Raw genomic sequence first — 21749 nt, forward strand, 5'->3', positions numbered from 1 at the left:
GTATTATTGATGGAGACAGAAATGGGTCGTGGTGTTTGTGACCAGTATGTTCTGTATTCCTATGCTTTTCCATGAGTAACGAGAAGAAAACGTTTTAAATACTAATTAATAGGCTACTTGGAAAACGAGTTTGAGATCATTAAAAGGAAAGAAATGCTTTACTCCATCATTTTCTTTTTGCTACAACTCATGGTAATTTGTATTTTCTGCACATTTAGATTGTAAAAGCATTAATTTCAGGTGTTTTCTAACTGAATTTATTATATATTACAATAAACTATATGTACAAACAGCAAACTAGTAAGCAAAAAATAAAATCACTAAGCATGGCAGGTATTTTTCATACATTTATTTTAACTCCTTAATTAATAACAAAAACACATGAATCAACAATTGTTGGAACTGTTTCACAAATATATTACCACTCATCTTATTTACACCGATTTCTGTTAAGCCTTTGAATATCAACGCACATAAATATCATGCAATTAAAACATTTCTTTAAGAAATGAGCTACAGCAATGTGTTTTTTTTTTTCACATAGCAGAGAATATACAGACACTGTAAAGTGGTTGTTGTTGTTGCTTTTATGACCAGAGGTTTCAGCGGCGATGATAAGAAAGTCTGAGATGTTCATTTATTAGAGGAGCAGTGTTCAGCATGGCAGGAGGGCAGAACGGAGTCCTGGGAGCCTGCAGGAAAGTCGGAACCAAGCAGGCAGCAGGGCCAGACATGAGATGACCATAATCGAGGACGCTGTGAAGGCTCTGCTGTGGACTGGAGGGAGAGGGTTTGCTCATGATGCTGTCGATGCTGAACGAGCACTTTGCCTGTGCGCCAGGAGTTGGCCCCACGGGTTTGGTTGCGCTGTGCTGCGCTCTGAGCTCTTTAGGCCCACTGCTCTTCGCCTGACTGGTCAGAGTCTGTGGTAGAAGGTGGTAGGAAGAGATGCCCTCCTGCAGGGGCATGTACCTCAGAGGAGCCGCAAGTGGGGGGCTCACCTGGCCCCGCACGCAATATGGTTGTCCATACGGGCGGTAGTAGTTCAAGTTGGAATAAAGCATAAGTCCGTCTTTGCTGTACTCGGGCTGGTTCCTCTTGAACCTCTTCCTTCGCCGGAGGAAGCTGCCGTTGTCGAACATGTCCTCCGAGGCAGGGTCCAGGGACCAGTAGTTACCCTTGCCCGGATTTCCCGGCTCCCTCGGGATCTTGATGAAGCAATCGTTGAGAGAGAGGTTGTGCCTGATGGAGTTCTGCCAGGCCGGGAACTTGTCTCTGTAGTAAGGGAACTTGTTGCTGATGAAGTCACAGATGCCACTCAGCGTCAGCTTCTTCAGCGGGCTCTGCAGGATGGCCATGGTGATGAGGGCGATGTAGGAGTAGGGAGGCTTTACCGAGCTGCTCTGGGCTTTCCTGGAAGGGGGTGCATCTGCGTAGAAACTGTTGTCACCTTCCCCCGATGAGTCGGGCTCTGAAGAGTCAAATTCAGCACCAGAATCTGCTGAGGACCCTGCGTCCGTAGAGCATTCATTTCGATATAAACGCCCGTGCGTAGGACCGTCCTCGCCCACTATGTCAATCTCATCCTCCTCTAGCGACAAAGCAGCGTGCTGTGAAGATTCAAACTCACTGAAGAGAGTCATGGTCGCAGGCCCACTGTTCAAAAGCGCCTAAGAAAAGCAATCAGCCAAAAGGGACATTAATGGCTCGCCGTGCGCACAAACCAGAAGGTCCTTGCTCGTGCGTAAAAGCGCATCTACCGGCTGGTTCTCCTTAGACCGTGTTTGCTGTGGTGGTGCGAGCTGAGGCTTTATATGTTGGGACGCTGCTGCCCTGCGGGCCAGCTCCGTTAACCCTCTGAACCTATCAGAGTAGCCCCTCACCGCGGGGAGCCAGGGGAAGCAAGCACGGAGATGGGGAGGGGGGCTTGGGCCCTGAAGTACACATGGCCTACTCATGCATAGACAATAGATGGCAATTTGTATTTTAGCCAATATGGTCAATGTGTTAAGCAACTGATTTAAATTGTCATGTGGCTTAACACAAAACAAACATTTCAAAAACAGAATCACAGATTTCTCCCTAATGTGTTCATGGATAAATTAGGTGTCAACTAATTTCCTACAGTGCTTTTATTTAACTTTATCCCTTATTGCTCTACATGTCTGTCCCCTCAGAGTCACACAGGCAAATCCACACGAAGATAACGTTAAACTCATCACTTGATGTCACCAGTAACACCACAGCGCGCTCTGATGTGATATGTTCTTGGAGGTTTTTACACCATGTCTAACCCGTGATATGAAACCAAGTGTTTTCCCCACGGGACCCCCGCGGGTTCGTTTAGTTTGCCACCTCTGGATGCCTGCGGGCGGTGTGACCATGAAAATGGCCGTGATAGGGCTCCCCGCAGGTAGCACAGAAAAGAGGCAATAGTCGCCTTAAGGAGGCCATCAGCATCAGAATCGGGTAGGAAACGGCTCAGCTGCACGGTGCGCTCTGGGCTACAGGGCTCTGGTCGGCTTTACGGCTGGGATGAATAAGCAGAGCCATCCTCAAAGCAAATCGGTCCAGCAGCGGATATGTGCTAAAAAAAAAAACGAGCTGCTAAGCCATCTCCAATGCAGGTCACCAAGGTGGGAAAACTCCACCTATTTCCTCATCTGACCGAGGCTCACTGTGCGTCGTGTTGCGCGAGAGGTGATCCTCACATGACCTGATCAATAAAGGTTTACGTGATAAATAGAAGACAATAGGATGACTTGAATTTGCTGGGTATTACAAGGAGGCAGTTAACTGAAGGTGCGGATAACAACACTACACTCAGCTGAAAATAAATAAATAAATAAATAAATGTAAACTTAATCTCACATGGAGCCATGAGTGAATATCAGGTCACTGGAACAGAGATGACAGGTGAAGCCTTACACACTGGGAACAGGTATAATGAAACAAAACTTCAGATTAATTGAATTAAAATCAGCCACAAATGAAGAGTTTAACTGCAGCAGGAGGCGGAAGAATTTAAATCAATCAGCCAGAGCAGAGAAGATCTGTGGGTCATAACAATAGAGGTTTGCATATTTAAGGAAACATTATTTCAAAGCTGAACTTTTCTGTAATATTTATTCCTCGTGTTAAACACTGTCTGTACTAACCATCGTCAGTCCACTGGATCCAAAACCTGAACTCCATGTTTCACAACAACAGCTTAAATGCTCTTGGAGATCTTTTTAACACTGGCCTTTATGAACTTATCAATTTGACACAGTGATGATTAAACACATAGTTTGTTTGTGTATATTAGAAAACTTCCATAATAGAATCTTCAGAAAAAACAACAACTTTATTTTAAATAATTTAAAAGATACAAGATGTTAAAGCCAGAAATAAAAGGAAGGCTGCTTCATTTACAAACTACAGTCACATTTGATGCAGTAAGTTCAACCTTTTGCAAGTTTCAACACCACTTTGGCTCCAAACTTTCAAAAACTGCAGAGTTTTTCTAAGCCATCTTTTTAAAACTGCAATGTTTTGATTATATTTCAGGACATTAGCATTGTTACAGATGCTGAACATTTAGCTCAGGCACTACAGCAGCATTAACCCTTTTTCTCTGCTAAACCTTGCAGCTTTACAGTTTGTGATGGACTATTATAATCCAAAACTACTGCATTAATCACTACAGTGACATCAGGCGTCTTGTGACATATCTTATGACTCATCCATATGTAGGAAAGACGTTGATGTCTTTAACACAGTCCCAGATTTACAGACGACCGAGCCTTCTGCTCCCCCAATCAGCAGTTTCTGTTCTTAAGAGGACAGAATACCTTCTGGCTGGTTTCTCTCTGCACCCTGCACCACTGTGGACATGAACTGTTCTTGCAAATGGTCCTTGTCCAGGTTCCTACCTGCAAAAACAGCAGAGAGACGCAAGTGAGCATTACCACAGCATGGCTACATGCACACACAGACACGCACGGACAGCATGTCGACACACACTGCTGCACAGACCAGCAATTTAATGCTTAACTTAGTGAAGTGGCTCCTTTGACAGTGGTGTGTAAAGATGTGTAAATATGTTAAACAAGTGTGCATGTGTGTGTGTCTTCACCTATAAAGACCAGTCGGTTGATCCGCTGGTTCTCCTCCCAAAGCTGCGGAGTCTCATTCAGCTCGTACAGCTCATGGACCCCCTGCAGCATCACTTGGTGGGCTTTACCTGCAAATGATACTATGCCCTGAAAGCACACAAAAACACACAAGTCGCAAGTGACACATTAACTGAACTGAAAGAAGTATTAGGAACTGATTAATACAGCTAAAAAAGCAGCAGCCATTGATCACTGCCACTGGGGTAACTATTGTGCTCTACTGTACCTTTAACCGGATGACGGTCATGGGTTGCCCCTCTTTGTTTTTGAACATCTTTTCCCATAAAAGATCCTGAAACAGGGGGAAATGAATGTTTACTTTTCAACGACTTTATTGCATTAAAGCTAATTGGGAATAGCAGCAGTGATCTGCAGCATGTACCTGGATGAATACGTTCAAGGCGTCCTCAGAGAGATCTCCTGCCACTTCAAATGTCACAGTTAAAATACTCTGAGGGTGAGATATAAAGTAGCACATGGGAAATATATATATATATATATATATATATATATATATACACATATATAGTTGTTGAAATAATTCCACTAAATACACTGAAATACAGATAAATGATATAATATCATATTATAATGATTATTTATAATGATTATTTATATAGAAGAATCTATAAGTATTTCTCTAAGTATTTCTGTCCTTAATAATACTGTACTTAAAATTTTGCACTTATACCCTATAAAACGGAAACATCTCTTTCTGGAACACTTAATAATTCTTCTCCTTGGTTTAGATATTAGCTTGCTTTCTACCTCACCTGTAAGTTGTTGTGGATAAAAGCATCTGTCAATAACTAAATGTAAATACTTATGTACCTCGGTACAGTTTGCTTGGTTAAGTGTACTAGGTTACATAGCACCACTGCCTGAAGTTTATATTTTCACATTCATTTATTTAAAATACATTTCAACAGTCACTGAAACTAGCAGAACCATAATGAGCATTAGACCAAAGAAGCGGTTTTTACACCGCAGCTGATGACTTTTTCAATGGCCGTGTCAAAAACCACAACTCCACACGGCACCTGAAACCCAGCAACCCCCCCTCACTCATACACACAAACACACAAACACACAAACACACACACACACACACACACACACACACACACACACACACACAGCCTCCTCTCCATACTTCCTTACAACTTTAAAAGGGCACTTTGCAGATATCTGGGGGTTTTGTGTTGAAGTGCTAAGGTTACACACTTCCTTGTCATTTGGTATAACAACAGAATAACAGCACTCTCATTTGCATGAATAGAGCAACATGGGGAAGAGGGAGGGGAGGAGAGGGAGGTGTGTGGGGGGGTTTGAGGGTCAGTTGAGCTTCATGCGGGAAAGGGAATCTGGAGAAAACAGACAACAATGGCATTATTTACCCAGACAAACAGCCCTCATCTCTCTCCTCATCCTGTGATAAAAGTTGATGGATACAAAGTACAATTGAAAACAAGATGAGGTGTAATTGGCGCAAGGATTTATATGCTCGAAAGTCTGATGAAAACATCACTGAAATGGTATGAAACTTATCCTGGAAAAGATAAATCGTAATCATTTACACCTTCATAGAAAAAAATTAAATTGGACTAAACTGATATTTGAACCTTATGGACAAATTGTATTTCTTCTCATTTATTGGTTCCCGTTCCCATCTGTAATTCAACTGCTAATTAACTGGTGAAATGTGGTCTTCATATGCCACTTGACGACATCTGGATTCATTCCAGACCAAAGCGTTAACTCGTAGCCAAGTCTCTGGTCAGTCTAGCCAAAACGTTGCACCCAGTCTAGAGTGATTCAGTGTCTATGCTGCTGTGTAGGACTGAAATTGGGTCTATTTGTAGGGTAACAAGAAAACATCAAAAGCCTCAAGTTGATCTCAATACAAAAAAACCCAAGGCAGGGAGGGAGTTTTCACTACAGTGTCGCAGCCTGGGGAAATGCAAGGCACAATTTCTGCCTCGGGAGACTCTAGCCCCCTTTGTCCTGTAGGAAATGATGTGTTGAAATAAATTAGCAAACAAAACAAGGAAAACTTAAAGAGATGCATAGAGAGCAAGAATAGGGGATGAATACTGAGCACGCAAACAATACCTTGTCGAGATGAGGCTTGGTAGATTTCACAAGCTGAAGTTTCTCTGCTAGACTTTCAGATGAGAGAGATTATTATTTGTTTAATATTGTGTTTTTTTTTTTTCTTCCACACATGAGACACATTTTCATTTTAAAGGCTGTAAAAGATGAAAAAGCAAATCAAAACTAATGTAAAAATAGTTAATAAATAAAAGTCTGGAGCTTTAAGGAGCTTTTCATTTCTGGAGCTAATTGCAGCCTGTATTAATAAACATTAATAACATAATTATGTGCTGTGTGCTGTCTCTGGGGCTGCTCGTGTTTCAGGATGTTTTATAATCTTTATGTGAAAGACTGATTAAGATGAGATGTTCTTTGGTAATTTTGCCTTTCTTTTTTTAAATAATTACTGCTAATGCTACTTCTCTAAAATGAAACACATTTTTAGGACTCGCATGTTTTGGGAAACATCGTTTAAACTCCTATTTAGTCTGTTCCTATGATGTATCAGAGATTTTATGCTTAGATCTGTGTTTAATTGTGATTTGTGTTCTTTGTTTGATATGATTTAACTAAAGCTCTTTGTTATTTCTGCCTAGTTTGAAAAGGAGATTTTCATTATTATTATTATTATTATTATTATTATTTAAAAGTTAAATAAAAGTCAAATAAAAGTACCATCCAGAGTAACAAATGTACTTTGGCTTTTTATAGCTTTCTCCACATCCTTGTTCTTCACTGCAGAAGAAGACTGGACTTCGTGTTTTGTCTCACAGTATAATACACTGTGTGCTGTATCAGTACCTAATGACACAACTCTGAATGGACTTGTGAAAACTTTAGAGATGGCAATTAAATCCTACAAAACCCTGAGCAGCACCCCCAAACAAACTACAGCCCTTGTTCTCCCCATCAGACCTCACTGACAAAACGAAACGATAGTCTTTTCTCCCTGACCTCACAAGGAGGCTAAATGTTGTGTCCAGCAGCTTGAGCCCTGCGTGCTGTTAGTACCACACAGGCGGAGCAGCAGGGGGCCGCTTCAAACAGCCAGCATGGGATCGAGGGGAGGAGGGGCCCGGACTCTCAAAGGCAGGGGGAAAGGAGCTATCTGTTGGGACAAGTGGGTCTCCTCGGGAGCCAGTGGACACACACAGCTCTAATCCTCTGCAGCTGGTCTCAGAGACACTTACTGAGGGCATGTAAGAGAGCTTTAACACCACGGCCCGTTTCATTCACATGAAGGGATGAACACTGACTCTATTCATGATAATGACATTCTACGGGGGGATACAATATGATGATCACCCTGTGGTGTAACAGGGGGACGCTCAATAAAAGACTGTTAATTAGAGAGGGACATGGCGAGCAACGGTATCAAAGACGGCTGGGTACACAGCAGTCAAAATATGTTTTTGATCTTTTTAATGCAAGTTTTAGAAATGCTAAAGATATGTTTGTCATCATTAGGTCACAAATCTAGGGTATCCATCAATCCATCCGTGAATAAAAGCACCTGCCAGATGATTTTGTTGAGGTATTTATTTTGTCACTGTGAGCTGTGTTTACTTCCTGTGTAAATAAAAATGCTGACATAAAGTAATAAACATCTGAAGTTAAGAACAAACTTCAGCATGTGCATAGAGTGGATGGCAGGTTTTGGTAAGTACGTAAAACTTTTAAATTTTGAATATGTACTTTAGAAACTATTTAATCATTTGTACGCCAGACAGCACTGAAAAGGTGAATATTTGCTTTTAAATGTCTTTAATGACACATATAGCAATTTTTTTCCTGTTCTGTGTACGTGAACCTTAAAGGGACAAAACTCACTCTACTCCAGCGTTCTTGTCAAAGCAATGCAGATCCAGAACTTCAGAGAGATCCACCCTGTGGAAGAAGATCACCGATTATTTTAGTTGTTTAATTAAAACCAACTGAAACAATCCAACTGTAGTGGGGGAACACGTTCAGCAAGAAACTTCAGCTTTCATCACAAGACAGTTCAAATAAACATTAAGAACAACCGAGGGAACTGATTCAAGCTACAAGTTGTGGGAATGTTTTTCCGATTAACCCCTCGCTGCGCGGCGTCTTTCATCTGCTCACCTTGGCGTGAACTCTGTCATACACACTGCTTGTGTTAGCCAGATGCTACCTGGGTCCATCAGCACACAACTTGCTAACACAGACATATTTGCGCGCACACTGACACATAAGCATCGACTTGAATACCCGAGATCAAAGAGCAAAGGCTTGTGGGTAACTGGACACCGCTGAAGGTTTGCTGTTTGTATGTGTGAGCGTGTGAGCGTTGGGGTGGGGGGGGGTCTCTTGAGCAGCGTCACGTCTGAAGTGCCTCGTCTTTGATACAAAGATCTGAGCAGCGGCAGCACGTGCAGTTCATTTTTTACACCAAACCACACACACAGGGAATCTGACCGCGGACAAGCTACATAACATTGTTGCACAAAATAATTCAGGTTTTTTGTTTAGGACATGCACTCACCTTGATCTCTGGGTCTCTAGAATCTTGGCAAGACCATTTATAGACCTGAGTTGAGAAGAAAATAAATAGTAAATAGTAGTAAGTAACACTTCATTCGTGCCATATCCATCGTACGCATTTTTTCTTTGTGACTTTATAATCAAGCTACGTTTTCACACATGGACTAACATCAAAATCATAGGTGAAAAAGTATAAGATACTTACCTGACAACGTCTCTGACTTCTATTAGTTCCTCCTCATTCACCAGATCTACCTTATTGATGATGGTCAGGTCAGCGAGTGCAATCTGTCTGCAAAGACATTGAACACAACATCGTGTTTATTAGAAAAATGAACATTGAACAGCAACAGAGGAAAACAGTGAAATTCTTCGTTCATTGTCTTTATTCAGAAAAGCCAAACTGTGCCGTCTCCCATCTGCGTGTAGGTGTGTAAGTGTTCGCGGGTGGCGGTGGTGGTGGTGGATGAAGCATGCCGAACTCAAATAGGAGCAGGGCACTGTTTAGTTTAAAGGTGAAAACACAAACACGGCCAAAGAATGCAATGCAGGGTCATGCAACTGGTCTTTCTTTGGCGTATTTGTTCAACAACACCACACAGCTGCTGGAAGAGACAAACAGACGCCCAGGGAGACAAGACAAGCGGGTGGCAAGGGGACAGTCAACAGCTAGTTATGTGTGGTGGTGTAGTTCTACGTTTTGGGAAACACTCACTTGTGTCTGAATGGTTCTGGCTCTGTCCAAGAATACCTTGCTTATATATACCTTACTTGCTTATTAGCAAATCCACTAATTCAGCATTCAACATACCGGGCTGCTTCATTGACGAGTCTGTCTGCTTTTTCCTCTGTTAGTTGCTATGAAATTAAAAATAAAAAAAAACATTTGTTAAAAGTGCAACAACCAACACACCAAAAGTGAGACTAATAAGAGAAAAGCCTGTATTTTATCTATCTAAGTGACTTTCTCAACACATGAATCCACAGGAGATCTCGCTTCATTCCTGTGTGTGTGTGTGTGTGTGTGTGTCCTGTGTTTGCACTGGGGATGCAGAGTTTTCCAAAACAGCTTAATATGTGATAACAGACGGAGCAGGAACTGTTAATCTGGATCTGTCGCTGCTTGAATCACCACAGCTTTATCTCTGCACTTATGGATGACACAAATGTAATAAAATGATTTGCTGTTTGTATGCAACAACCCATGTGTAGAGAGACAAAGGCCTCTCAGAGGGTGTGAGGCCAGGAGCTCAAGTTAACCGGAATCCCCTGTCAGATGGATATTTCATGAGACAGGTGAGGTGAGAGGATGTGACAGTCCTATTACACTGGTCACATCTCTGATATCAATTACTCCTTCACTATGAGTTATCCCGTCCTTCTTTCTGTCACGATTTCTTTCATCTTGCCTCTCTCCGGGCTGAGGACAGAATGGCACCTAGGCTACAAAATGTGTCACCTCACTGAGCATGACACCTTCAAATTAGAGCCCATTATTACAGTGTCACTTGTCCTGTTCCTTTTAAATACCACAGGGAGAGGAGGATGTGTGTGTGTGTGCGCGCGTGTGTGTGTGTGTGTGTTGCTGTGCACCGGAGCTTTACGAACCATCTCACAAGTTTAACAGCTTATTTTTGGCTTTATAGTTAAAATGAGAACTGTGTGTCTTGTTATTGCTCTTGATACAAATGCTGGAAATATGCTTTGAGCTTTGGCAACGAGATGACGAGAGCTGCAAATAATGATCGTTTTCAATACTGGATATTTTTTCAATTACGCTTTTGGCTAAGAGATGAGTCAAAAAGCCCACAAATTGTCAAAATCAACATTGAGCAAACTACCCACAATGTCCCACAGTCCAAAACACAGAGTGAGAAAAGTGACACAATATAAATTTCAGTCAGTCAAATTACTGCAGCACTAGATATGAGAGAGCATTTAAAAACTGAAAGGCCTTTATCACATACCTGGAGTCCATACTTGGCATCAATGACAGTGACGATGCCTAGAAAGAACAAAATGTACAAGTTATTGGGGATTAGCACGTCTCAGACAGCACCACAACCCGTGCACATTCTTTTCGCCTTTTGGCGTTTCGTTTTGTCAGTTTGTCTAAACCACTTTCTCGGCTATTTGAAGTACACTTTTGGTTTGCTAAGCTGTCACAACAGAGCAGGCAGCTGAGAATTTAGTGTGAGCAATAACAAGCCGTTCATGCGAGCATGCATTTAACAATAAAGCAGAAACATAAATAAGAAAATCTGACGTCCCCACAAACACAGCGCTCCTTTAAATAACAGCAGTAAAATGAAGTGTTTAAGTTACATCAGCCAAACTGAGAAAACGTCTCTTGTGCACCAGACAGCTCAAATCAATTTCCCTACCTGTGGGGCAAAGATTAATGTATCATTACAAATTTCTTACCATCCAAATAGATTTCACTGCCGAGCTCTGCATCAACCCAGAACATGGAGGCCACAGCTCCTGCAGGGTTGAAGAGCAGGCATGTGAGACATACGGTAAATCACAGATAAATGAAAAGTGCATACAAATAATAAAATGTGACATCGCTCACAATACTCGTATGTATAATATTTTACTTTATTTTAGGTTCACAATTAATTTTTTTTTTTTCATCACTGGTTCAAATCAACCTATGGTTTAAAAAACAGCATGAAAACATATAAATTCATTTACCAAAGCCAATGTTTGGCATTCTGCTTAATACATAGCAGATTTATTTAATTTAAAATAAATGAATCATTTCAGTACTAGATGAACTCTGTGAAGCAGATAAAACCAATATCAGAACCTTTCAATTGTTTATCTCCTGCTGGTACATTTGGTTTGTTTCTATTTTCCTGTGCACATGGTTATTACAAGACCCTATGTTACCATGCCAGCCCCAGCTTGTTCACATAATGCACTTTTGTCAAACTGCCAGGCGAGAATAAAAAAAGCATTGTAAATATTTGATGGGTGCGTAATGAAAACACTGTTTTTGAGTGGCATGTTTCACATAACTCATCCAACCTCTTCCTGAATGGAAGGGGAAGAATCCCCAGGGAGCCTTTATGACTGACAGCCCTGCCACAGCCAATGACAGACCTGTCCTAGTCGATAACAAGCCTGTCTCAGCCAATGACGTGGCAGAGGAGTGAGGACAGCCCCAGTCTGAGTGCGCTCTGTTGGTTCTGTCTCTGAGGCCAAGTGGTGTGTGCTGCTACCTCCTGACACCTGTCACTTAGCGACACACCCCGATCGTCACAGCACTCGCCCTGTAATAGCCTAACATTGATTTCCTGATTTGAACCTGAGAGTTGAACGGACAGCTAGATTTATTTTGATTTTTTTTTTTTTTTTGTGGCTGTCCTGATGGAAATAGGCTCCTTGGATGCTCCTGTCACAGCCACACAAGTCCAGCTCTCAATAGTTACAAACTGTTTCACTTTTGATGTGGGCTTTACAAAGAAATCTACTGGCTTTAACAATTACAATTACTGCTCACATATAACACTGATAAATATTGATTGTCAGGTGATTTGAAGCAACACAAAAAACAAGAATATAGAGCAGTGATAAATATTGGTCATTGGTCAATGGACATTATTTATGTGTCTTAATGGTTGATCATGAGACATCCGTGATATTGTTGGTACCTTACTGAAGTTATCTAATCTTCACACTGTACACAACTAACCTAAATAAAAGTGTGTGTGTTTAGACAATCATAATAAAATAGATTATATAAATTTGGTCAGTTCTTATTTTAAACACAGGTTGCCAGCTGGGTGTCAAATGCCTGTGTGGGCTAAAGAACCAGGGCGCCTGCCGCCCACACACGCCTCCTGGTGAAACAGCTGGTGACTCCATGTGTTTTCACAGGAGGCAAATAACTGTCTATATGTTCCCCGTACCAGGGCTTGAAAGAATACTGTTCTGTAGCAATCAAATGACTTCTATGTTAAATGACATTACTGGAATTCTTCAAAATGCATTTTACCTGGATCAGCCAGTCCTGTAGTTTCTAATAGGATATAGTCAAACTTTCCTTTCTTCTCCATCAGGTTTTCGATGGCTTTTAGACCATTGTCCCTGAAAAATGAAGGAACAGTCAAAATCATAAAAGATGGCATACACAAAACGGCACCGCTTGATTTACAGTGTTTCTACAGCACAGAATTATAGTGTAAACCAAAGCAACAGTGTTTAGTGTTGTTTAGGTTACTAAACTGGATAGCATATTCAGTATTTGTTTCAATGATATCTTACATGGTAAGGTATTGTCTTGGTAATTTGACGTTGATGGCCTAATTTAAGAAAAAAACAAACAAACAAACAAACAAACTAAACTAAAGTTTCCATACTTCACAGAGCAGCACAGGCAGCCATTTCTTAGTTCCAGCCACTCCTCATAAAGCTCTCCTGCCTGGCTCACTGCGAGGGATTTTTCCAAGGCACTACCTGCAAAGAGTCGAAGGTCATAGGTCATTAGTATCAGCGTACACATACTGAGTGGTGTGTACCACATTTGCCAAATTGCAGTTATGTTCACAAGAAAGTGAAAGTGCAGATTTTCAAAAAGCTAAATATGAGAGTTGTTTATGCTACTTTGAGGTAATTTTGGACAAACAACCTTCCAATGCAGCCTAAAATGGCAAATGATAATAAAGAAAATCCCTGAAAAGTAAATTTACACACTGCATTGTTATGGGCTGCTCTGGGTTAGTGTTACTATGCTGCTCTCTTGTGGAAATCTCTTGAAACACAACAACCAATCTGGCAACCAGGTTGTGGAAATACATTGAGTTAAGTATAGTTTACTTTTCAGACCAGACTAAAGCAGTTGTTTACACTGATGAGTTTTTCAAAGAACACGATTAGTTTACCCTCTCCAAACTCATTGAGTATGACAGCAATCCTCTTATTGTGTTGTTCTGTTAATATGTAGTTCAGGAGTGTGGTCTTTCCAGCACCTGCAAAGAAAAAGGAAAACAATGGATTTACAAGAACAACTGAAGTAAATTGGCAATTAATTGTAGCATCAGTGGACAGTAGACATATGTCCTTAAATCTGTATGAAAGATAACAATAGCCTGGTCTGAGGTGAAGATGGGATGCCAAATGTGCTTGACTATAATCCCATTTATAAGCTTATTAAAGCTGTGAGTAATACAGATTGTCTCTCACCAAGGTAGCCTGTGATGATGGTGACAGGTATCTGCTCAGCCGGGGGACCAGGCTGGGTGTCGATAGGCACCAACTCTGGACAATCGTCCTCGTCCTCCATGACCATACCATCCATACTAGAAGTTAAGTTTGTCTGCAGGAACATGACAAGGATCCAGACTGCTAAATCAGCATACAGACAGATTACTAGTGTATATAATAATATCATAATAATAATAATAATAATACACAACGCAACTTCTGTCATTGACTAAGTTAGACTCATCGCTAGTCTGCTATAAACCAACAACTATATAAACATGTATACAATACATCAAGTTTCACAACCCTAAAACACAGAACATGAATTCACTCCCACAGTATTAACAGTAATGTGAACGTAGAGCCGAAATTAACTTCATCGGCTTCTAATAAAACCTGCAGTAAGTGACACCCCACGAAAACAAAATACACCGAATTTACCTGATATACGAAATATAAACACAGATTACCTGATTCTTCCTTTCCCAGATGCAGATATACAAAGTTTTCTCCAAAATATTCTCATGCACTGCTGGTGCTCTCCGATCTGACAGCGTGCTTCACTATAAAAGCTCCGTCCACGCCCTAAAGTGGCAACAATGGTTCCGCTGTCGTTCACACTCTTTCGGTCCGTCTCGATAGGAATAGGAAAATTATAAATTACAGAAGAGTTAGCCGATGAAGAAAATAATTATAAATACAACTACTCACGATATTATTCATGATAACAAATACACTGTTATTTTGTCACTCTCCGTCCAGCAGCAGTTTATGTTTTTTGTGATGAAAATAATTCACCACAAGAGGGCGAAAGAGTCTCCGCATGTCTGTTTAATGTTATAATCTATCAATAAAATAAGCAAATAAATAGAAAGGTTGGTGGTATATGCTATGAAAGATACAAGTACAGTTGCAATAAATTATTTATAATGTCTTTGTTATTTAATGTCTTTGTCTGCAAGTAATTGGAAAAATAATACATCAGGCAGTATTTAATGCTGTCACATTAAACAGGTTCCCACTCATTTCACACTCCAGGGGTCAGTTTAACATCTTCCTTATCTTCTCTATGCTCATATTTATATTAAACCCTTCTGTAGGCTACACATGCAAACACTTGGAGGAATGAATGGATGTTTAAAATGGATCATTACCACTTCTATTTTTATAAAACTAGTTTGACTAGTGTGAATCATTCAATTATCTACTGATGCTTACTTATCAGATTAAAAACAATGTCCATGTCAAGTCCAAACATGATCTACAAGTGTAAGCTGTATGCTATTTAGGTGTTTGTGCCAGCTCTGCTTTTCTCAGTCAGCATAGTATAATATGTACATAAGGATATAAAAGCATAATGTGTGATTAGGGAATAACTTCAGACACAGCATTGTGTCCAACATCCTTTCCTTCCTGCACGTTGTCTTTTTGAGAGGACTGTGTGGTGTATAACAGTTAACTTACAGTTAACATTAACATTACACCTGGATTCAGTGCAGCCATGGTTATTAGTATAGGTTACACCTGTGCTTGAAACAAAATGCTGTGCCAAAGGTCTGTGGCGCAATGCTTAAATGACAACTGGTTGACAGGAAACATGATCTGAAGCAGGAACAAGCTTTAACACAACACCAGTCAACCTTTGGACAGGGTTGCTGGTTGTTTTCAGCTAAACTCAGAACACCAAACAGCGGGCACACTTTGTTTACAAAAACGTGATTGTTGTTTTGTTTTTTTTTTCTCATGGAGCACAACAAGAAAATTTCCCAAAATGTAATTTTATAAATGAAGTCATTATAATACCTTTAATTTAGATTTAGACTTGTTGTGTCTGAAGTGGGCAGTGACATCAGGCACAGAGCTGGAAGGGGTCATGGGACCCTGAGCATCAGCGTGAATTGACTTTATTCTCCAACTTACACATCAACATCAAACATCTACAGAGACACAAAACAAACCCAAATCACACAGGAAACAACTATAAACAAATAAAATATAATTTCATGTGTAGTAATCATTTGGTTTTTTGAACATGTTTTAACAGAGAGAAGGAGAAAAGGGAGCCACACGCTGCCGAGAGGGAGCGCGCTTGTCTCGTCCAGCCTGTCCCATCACACCCCCTCCCCCTCTCTCTCTCTCTCTCTCTCTCTCTCTCCTCCTCCCCCCCCCCACCCCACCTCTCTTGCTCCATCTGAACGGGATGGCTCAAGTCAAATGCGGAAGTTTACACCCACCAAAAAAGCTGCCGCCTCTGTTGCCAAGATGAGTATGGACATGACAGTTGAGCTGCGCTGAGGAGGAGAAGCAGCGGTGCGTCGGGGACAGAGACGCTGCGAGTGCGCAGGAAAAAAAAAAAACCCACCGGAGCGGAGCCAGCGCGGCCGAACCGGACCGGACAGGGTCCCGCATGGCCTCCCTGGGCAGCGCAGAGCGACGGGCTTTCGCTCTGAAGATCAACAGGTAAAAGATCTGACCCCCAAACGGAAGCTGTGGCTGTTGTGGTGTGAGGTTTAGTTGAGTGTAGGTGTCAGCGTGAACTCTCTTGGGTGCCTCCCCAGAGATCTGGGTGGGATCAGCGTCTTGACAGTTGAAGTGGGAGCTCACGGTGGAGCAGGCAGCCACATGTTGAGAATGTCAATGCTGCAGGTTACTTCACTCTTTTCCCGGGGAAAATAAAAAGCAGCCTGGAGGATAAAAAAAACAAACAAAAACAAAAACAGGCAACTTTTCTTGAACTTTAATAGAAGTGATCATCACATTGATATGAGATTTGGGTGAATACATCACATCAATACATCTTCTAAAGTGGATAAACAAATGCTGGGCTGTCCCACAGTGAGCTCACGAATCTTTATTCTGTCAGTGTCGTTTCCTCCGTATGAGGATGTATGATTCTATATCTAGTGGTTCTAATACGATCATTTCCTCTGGTGTGTGTGTGTGTGTGTGGTGTGACTAGTCCATATGAGTAGAGATGTGGTCATAGTTCCTGCTGTGCCTCTGACCAGGTGGGGAGGAAGTACATACATGGAAGCCCATTGTGTGCAGTGCCTCCTCTGTAGTGCAACTCATTAAAACAAATACACTACTATAGGCTATGATTAGCAGCACGTGCACACGAAGCTTCTCCAGGACTTCTGTTGTAGCAGCAGTGCAGCTCAAACTGAGTCTCCTGCATGATGCTGCAGCAGTTTCAACAGTTCCCTGGTGCCCTATTACTGTGTGGACGTGGATAAGGAGGGTGCATAGTTTACTTTTGGTCAAACTTAAATGGGTGGATGATGGTGTTTCTCGTCCACAAGCTGTATTGGTCATCAGTGTTCTTTATGTTTTACTGAAACATTCCCTGATCAATATTGTGATTGACCGCTCACTAATAGCTTAACGGTTCCAGCTCAGATCCATTTTTACTCCTTCTAGCCTCCACCACAGTGAATGTTCTGTGCTTCTGCTTAATAGCCAGGAGAAATCCCGAACGCTCGCTGTGATATGCTGTGCAAGGCTGAGCTCAGCTGCTGAGGGATGAGAGGGTCTATGGGGCCACAGCCTGAATCCAGTGATGAGACAGCAGGGAAGCAGGCTGGAAGATGCTGTGCTGCAACAAAGCCTGGTGCTGTGGAATGTGTGGCCTCATAGTTTCCAACCCGCTCACTGACAGTGATTTCTTAAACTGTTATCAGTTGTAGACGAGCATGATATTGTTTGTTGGAACAATGCATCACAGAATAAGTATTAGGTAATGTACCGCTATCTAAAAGTAGCAGCATTCAGGCTGTTTGTTAAATCTTTTGTGGCTCTAATTTTATGTACAGCACATGGTGGCTATAAAATATAGCTAATGTCAACACCTCATAAAAATGTAATGAGAGGTAGGTCATTTTTAGGTCTAAAACCAGGAAGTGTATGCTTTCAATACCTTGATATTTGTGTTGAGAGCAGTTTCCTTTATTATAATAATGGACAGTAAAGAAGTGACTGTAAATGAGAGGAGGGGCAAGGACAATCGCATGTTAAAAGGATCCCTGGCCAGACTCATTGGCAAAACTATTATGATCACATTGTCATTGTTCTAGTCTGAAACATAAACATTAAATTGTAATGATAACAGCCTAAAAAAAATCATAGAGCAGACATAAACAATTGACACAAGAGGAACCTTGGTCACAGGTTGAAACTTAAGTATGCAGAACGCTAGAGCCTGAAAAACCTGCTAACTTAATCAAACTAGAACAGCCCATATCAGCAAACACATCAGGTTTAAAGAAGCAAGTTTCCGGCCATAAATGTCCTATATGTTATCCCGTACTTCCTCTCTCGATCTCTATATCAGGATGGTGTGAAGGAAATCCTGCACACTGTGAACACTGTGGCTCTGGTTTCGCTTCGCCTTTTGGCTCGTGGCAGTTTTTAAATCAGGAAACGTGTGTTTCTTCAAAAACTCGAAGGAAAAAAAAAAAAAAAGGGGAATGGAGAAGATGTATGAGAATGTGAAGCTGAACATACTGCGGTGGAGTGTTCAGCTTTGATGAGCAGATTGAAGCTGGCTGAAAATGGATTACCCTACCTTCGATTGTGATGTTGCTTCCTAGCATATGGTAACAGGTGGGAGAACAGCTGTGGATGTGGGGCCTCTATTGTTCAATGCTCTTAAGTGGCAGAGGGAGCTGGATTAAATTGCATCTGATTTCCTCTGGGCTCTGCATAATGGCATCTGTTAACCCTCCTTACTGTTGTTGGATCATCGAGTTATGTTGCAGGGTAGGGTTTAAAAACAGAAACACAGCTTCCTAAAAAACATTTCATAAATGGCTCACCCTGTGGTCGACGCACTCAAACTGTAGAAGTTTGCTCTTTACTTGTTTGGAGCCGCCTGTGACCTGAGTCCTGCCATGTGATTGCTGTGTTTGTGTGTACCTCCCTGTGACAGGAAGCTAAGTCGTGATGGTGCTGATAGCAGTAAGACCCATTAAGTCTGCAGACATATGATAGTATGAGACACACAGTGGGGGCATCCCTGTGGTGCTTTACTTCCCTTGTCATGCACATCCATACACACACTCTGCTTTCCTGTGTTTCCTCTGTGGCTCAGATGAAGGAGGAAAGACTTTTGGTTTGGAGGAAGGAGATTTTTAAGGATATAATGTGCCAGCTAAAGGAGCCACCCGGCTTTGCTGGATTGACTTGATGGTAATGATAATACCTTGGATACTTGTAGACTGCCTGGCTGCGCTGTATGCCCGGCAGCAATCACGTCATGAGTAAATACAGATAAACATGGGTAGAGTTATTGATTTAACTATCAGAATCAGAAATGTGGCCGTGAGAAGCAGTTACCGTGCAGTTGGATTCAATTTGAAGAATGCTTGGCCGATTATTCTAGAAATGCTGACATGAACACACTACAGGCACACACAGCGAGTGCAGGCCTGCCACAGACAGTGCAGTAAAACAAAAAGGGGCCAGCCTTATCCTATAGGGAGAGGATGATTAAAGGGTACCGCACTGAACTTGTGTGTGAGTCCTGAGATCATTCAGAAAACACTGATCTAATATAATTACAATGCCACAGAATCATTAAACGATCTCTTCAGTAGTGTTCACCTTCAACGTCTGTCCATCTGACAGCACTACTGGCAGATTAGAGGCGTATTTGACAGCTCATAAATATTTGAAATCGCAGGCTCACCCACAAAGCTGATTTAACAAAAGCTGTTTTATTCTGATTAATGATAAATCATTTTGCCCTTTGTGCTCTCTCTGTCTTTGAATAGACAGTAGTCGACTGCTCAGTGACATGACATGGCATATTAATGCTGTAGCTGGTGTAACTTAGCAATGATTTATGATACACTAGTTCATCTCTTTTACTAACAAATAACAGGATAATAATACAGAAAAGTCTGCTAACTTTAGACCTATGAGTGTCGATTACCTGTTCTAATTATATCAAAAACATGAAGGAAACTGGTTTTCATTGCCATCTGGGTTTGTGTTGGCTATGTGAAGGCTTCTTAACACCAATTCAAATGTTCCAGCCCAAATAGGGAGTGTACATTGACACATTTGAGTTAATCATGTGAGGTTTAATTTGATCTGAAGGCCAAGAAGCATGTTACTGTGTGCAGACAATCAGTAAGTTTATATGCACACATGAAATCAGCTTAGTCAGACACAGTTATACAGGAGATCAAACAGTGTGTGTGTGCACTGTTGTAGCCTGGACACTGTAAAATTGCTTATACATGCATCATGTAACTGGTCAGACTGCACTCCTACACTGAAATCCATCTTAAATATTACATTATTGTGTTCGTGTAGTGATGAAGATTAGTAGTTATGGGCATGTGGGAGTCACTTATGCATTGTGCAATGAAGTTGCACCATCAGCTGATACTCACACTTTATTTTAGGATGACATCATCAAAGTGAAAGAGAAGTGGTGAAGAATGTGCCCCTTGTGGAAATGCCACTATGGTGATCCTCGCAGATCTCAGACCTTAATGTTCTGACGATTAAGACCAGTCGACTTCAATAAAAGATTTTTTTGTAGACATTGTCAGTGCTACTTAAAGAAAGGCAGTACCCTGAACCTTCTACTCAAACAGTCTTGACTTTTAACCATTGTTTATCACCTTTGTGTCCTGTAAGGTATTGTTAACGGTTACATATTTGCTCCTTTGAGGTGTTCTTTCGCTTTATTGCTTTTTTAGCCATTGTGTTTAGTTATAACAGCAAATAAAGCTGCTTTTTCCGAGACTTATCTTTTGCCTAAATGACCGAACCCCAAAGCTCAGCTTTTTGTTTTTCCTGACAGGAGCAGCTTTGGTTTTATGTAAAGGGCACCAACACACAGGTCCATTTAAGAGAATGGCAGATGTTGTCTGCTGTGACAAGCTGTTTGTCTGCTAGTGGTAAAATAATGCCTGCTTGGCTCTGCTGGCAAGAGCTGATTACTGTTTTACTTGCCTGGTCTTTTTATAGACCGGACCTGAATTCGTGTCAGTGTGTGCAATTAAGCAATCCCATGTCTGCATGCAGGTCAGAATGTGTGTGCGTTTGAGCAAATTATACATTATATACAGTTTACTGTATGTTCATCATTATTATTGTTATTATTATTATTATTATTATATCATAGTATGGGCTGGTGTGCATGACCCTTCTCTCACTGGCAATGACACATATGGGCTTAGTCTGCTGCATACACAGTGTAGGATGTGCTTTTTTATAAGTCAAGTTATGAGAAGATTTAACAGGGTTAAAATTGCTTTGGGTAAAAGCTCAAAACACCCACCAGACAATTGTTTGCTTTGTTGTTTTATTCTCCTTTGTTTCGATTTTTTTATTTTCTCTCAAACTACCCTACACTATCTATTTCTTGTCTATTGGCTGGTTGGTTTAATTAGTTAAAGCTGCAATTTGTATCACCAGATCATCTCAGCAATAGCCTATTCTCATTTTAAACATGATAAAACAAATTGAATTGAAACTGAAGCAGAGACATTCGAGGGAGGCATTACAACCGTTCTGCTTTCCAGGTACCCGGGGAGGAGGAGCTCTGAGCGGTGTCATACCTTGTGTTGACTGGAAGCTTTATGGAGATCTACTTTCTTATCTACAGTGTGTTTCTTATCTACAGCTCCTTTAGCCAGTGTCACTGGCTTATGTGATTTTAAACATTGCACTGTTACTGCAGGAGTAACTCGGCACATTAGTGGCCGTAAAAAGTAGGACTGTGACTTAAGTTCATTGACGTGCTGGTTGCTGTGGGATCCCTCCGTA

At 41.3% G+C, this 21749-nt stretch overlaps 3 protein-coding genes across 5 annotated transcripts in view; 1 reads left to right on the forward strand and 2 right to left on the reverse strand.

The window, feature by feature from the left end:
- Window positions 1-602: 602 nt before the first annotated feature.
- foxd5 (forkhead box D5) lies at window positions 603-1643 on the reverse strand. The gene has a single exon (XM_026343033.1). The coding sequence runs from the start codon at window positions 1641-1643 to the stop codon at window positions 603-605; it is 1041 nt and encodes a 346-aa protein (XP_026198818.1).
- A 1684-nt stretch (window positions 1644-3327) lies between these two features.
- On the reverse strand, window positions 3328-14520 carry cbwd (COBW domain containing). Of its 3 annotated transcripts, none has more exons than XM_026343701.1 (16): window positions 14438-14520; window positions 13947-14079; window positions 13646-13732; window positions 13124-13220; window positions 12760-12851; window positions 11181-11240; window positions 10724-10761; window positions 9568-9614; window positions 8962-9048; window positions 8758-8802; window positions 8082-8138; window positions 6270-6321; window positions 4540-4608; window positions 4384-4449; window positions 4118-4244; window positions 3328-3914 (listed from the first exon to the last, which is right to left on the reverse strand). In XM_026343701.1, exons 2-16 carry the CDS (start codon window positions 14059-14061, stop codon window positions 3817-3819), a joined length of 1137 nt encoding a protein of 378 aa, XP_026199486.1. In that variant the 5' UTR covers window positions 14062-14079; window positions 14438-14520; the 3' UTR covers window positions 3328-3816. The 3 variants fall into 3 exon arrangements, with proteins under 3 accessions (XP_026199486.1, XP_026199485.1, XP_026199484.1); XM_026343700.1 differs by having other exon boundaries at window positions 13947-14105; window positions 14438-14517; XM_026343699.1 differs by having other exon boundaries at window positions 13947-14108; window positions 14438-14517.
- A 1726-nt stretch (window positions 14521-16246) lies between these two features.
- dock8 (dedicator of cytokinesis 8) overlaps window positions 16247-21749 on the forward strand; it is a 44755-nt gene continuing 39252 nt past the window's right edge. Inside the window, exon 1 of the mRNA XM_026343702.1 lies at window positions 16247-16427. Coding sequence (XP_026199487.1) covers window positions 16375-16427 — 53 coding nt within the window. The 5' untranslated portion in view covers window positions 16247-16374. The remainder of the gene's footprint in view (window positions 16428-21749) is intronic.

This window comes from Anabas testudineus, chromosome 9, assembly GCF_900324465.2.
Source record: "Anabas testudineus chromosome 9, fAnaTes1.2, whole genome shotgun sequence".
Classification (NCBI taxonomy): Eukaryota; Metazoa; Chordata; class Actinopteri; order Anabantiformes; family Anabantidae; genus Anabas; species Anabas testudineus.

Bases quoted from the DNA above. Each gene is read 5' to 3' on its own strand.
- foxd5 (XM_026343033.1), bottom strand. From the start codon at position 1,643: ATGACTCTCTTCAGTGAGTTTGAATCTTCACAGCACGCTGCTTTGTCG.
- cbwd (XM_026343700.1), bottom strand. From the start codon at position 14,091: ATGTTCCTGCAGACAAACTTAACTTCTAGTATGGATGGTATGGTCATG. The intron at 13,221-13,645 runs GTAAACTAATCG...GACTCTTTGCAG, and splicing joins ACTCAATGAGTTTGGAGAGG to GTAGTGCCTTGGAAAAATCC. The intron at 8,139-8,757 runs GTGAGTGCATGT...CTTCTTCCACAG, and splicing joins CTAGAGACCCAGAGATCAAG to GGTGGATCTCTCTGAAGTTC.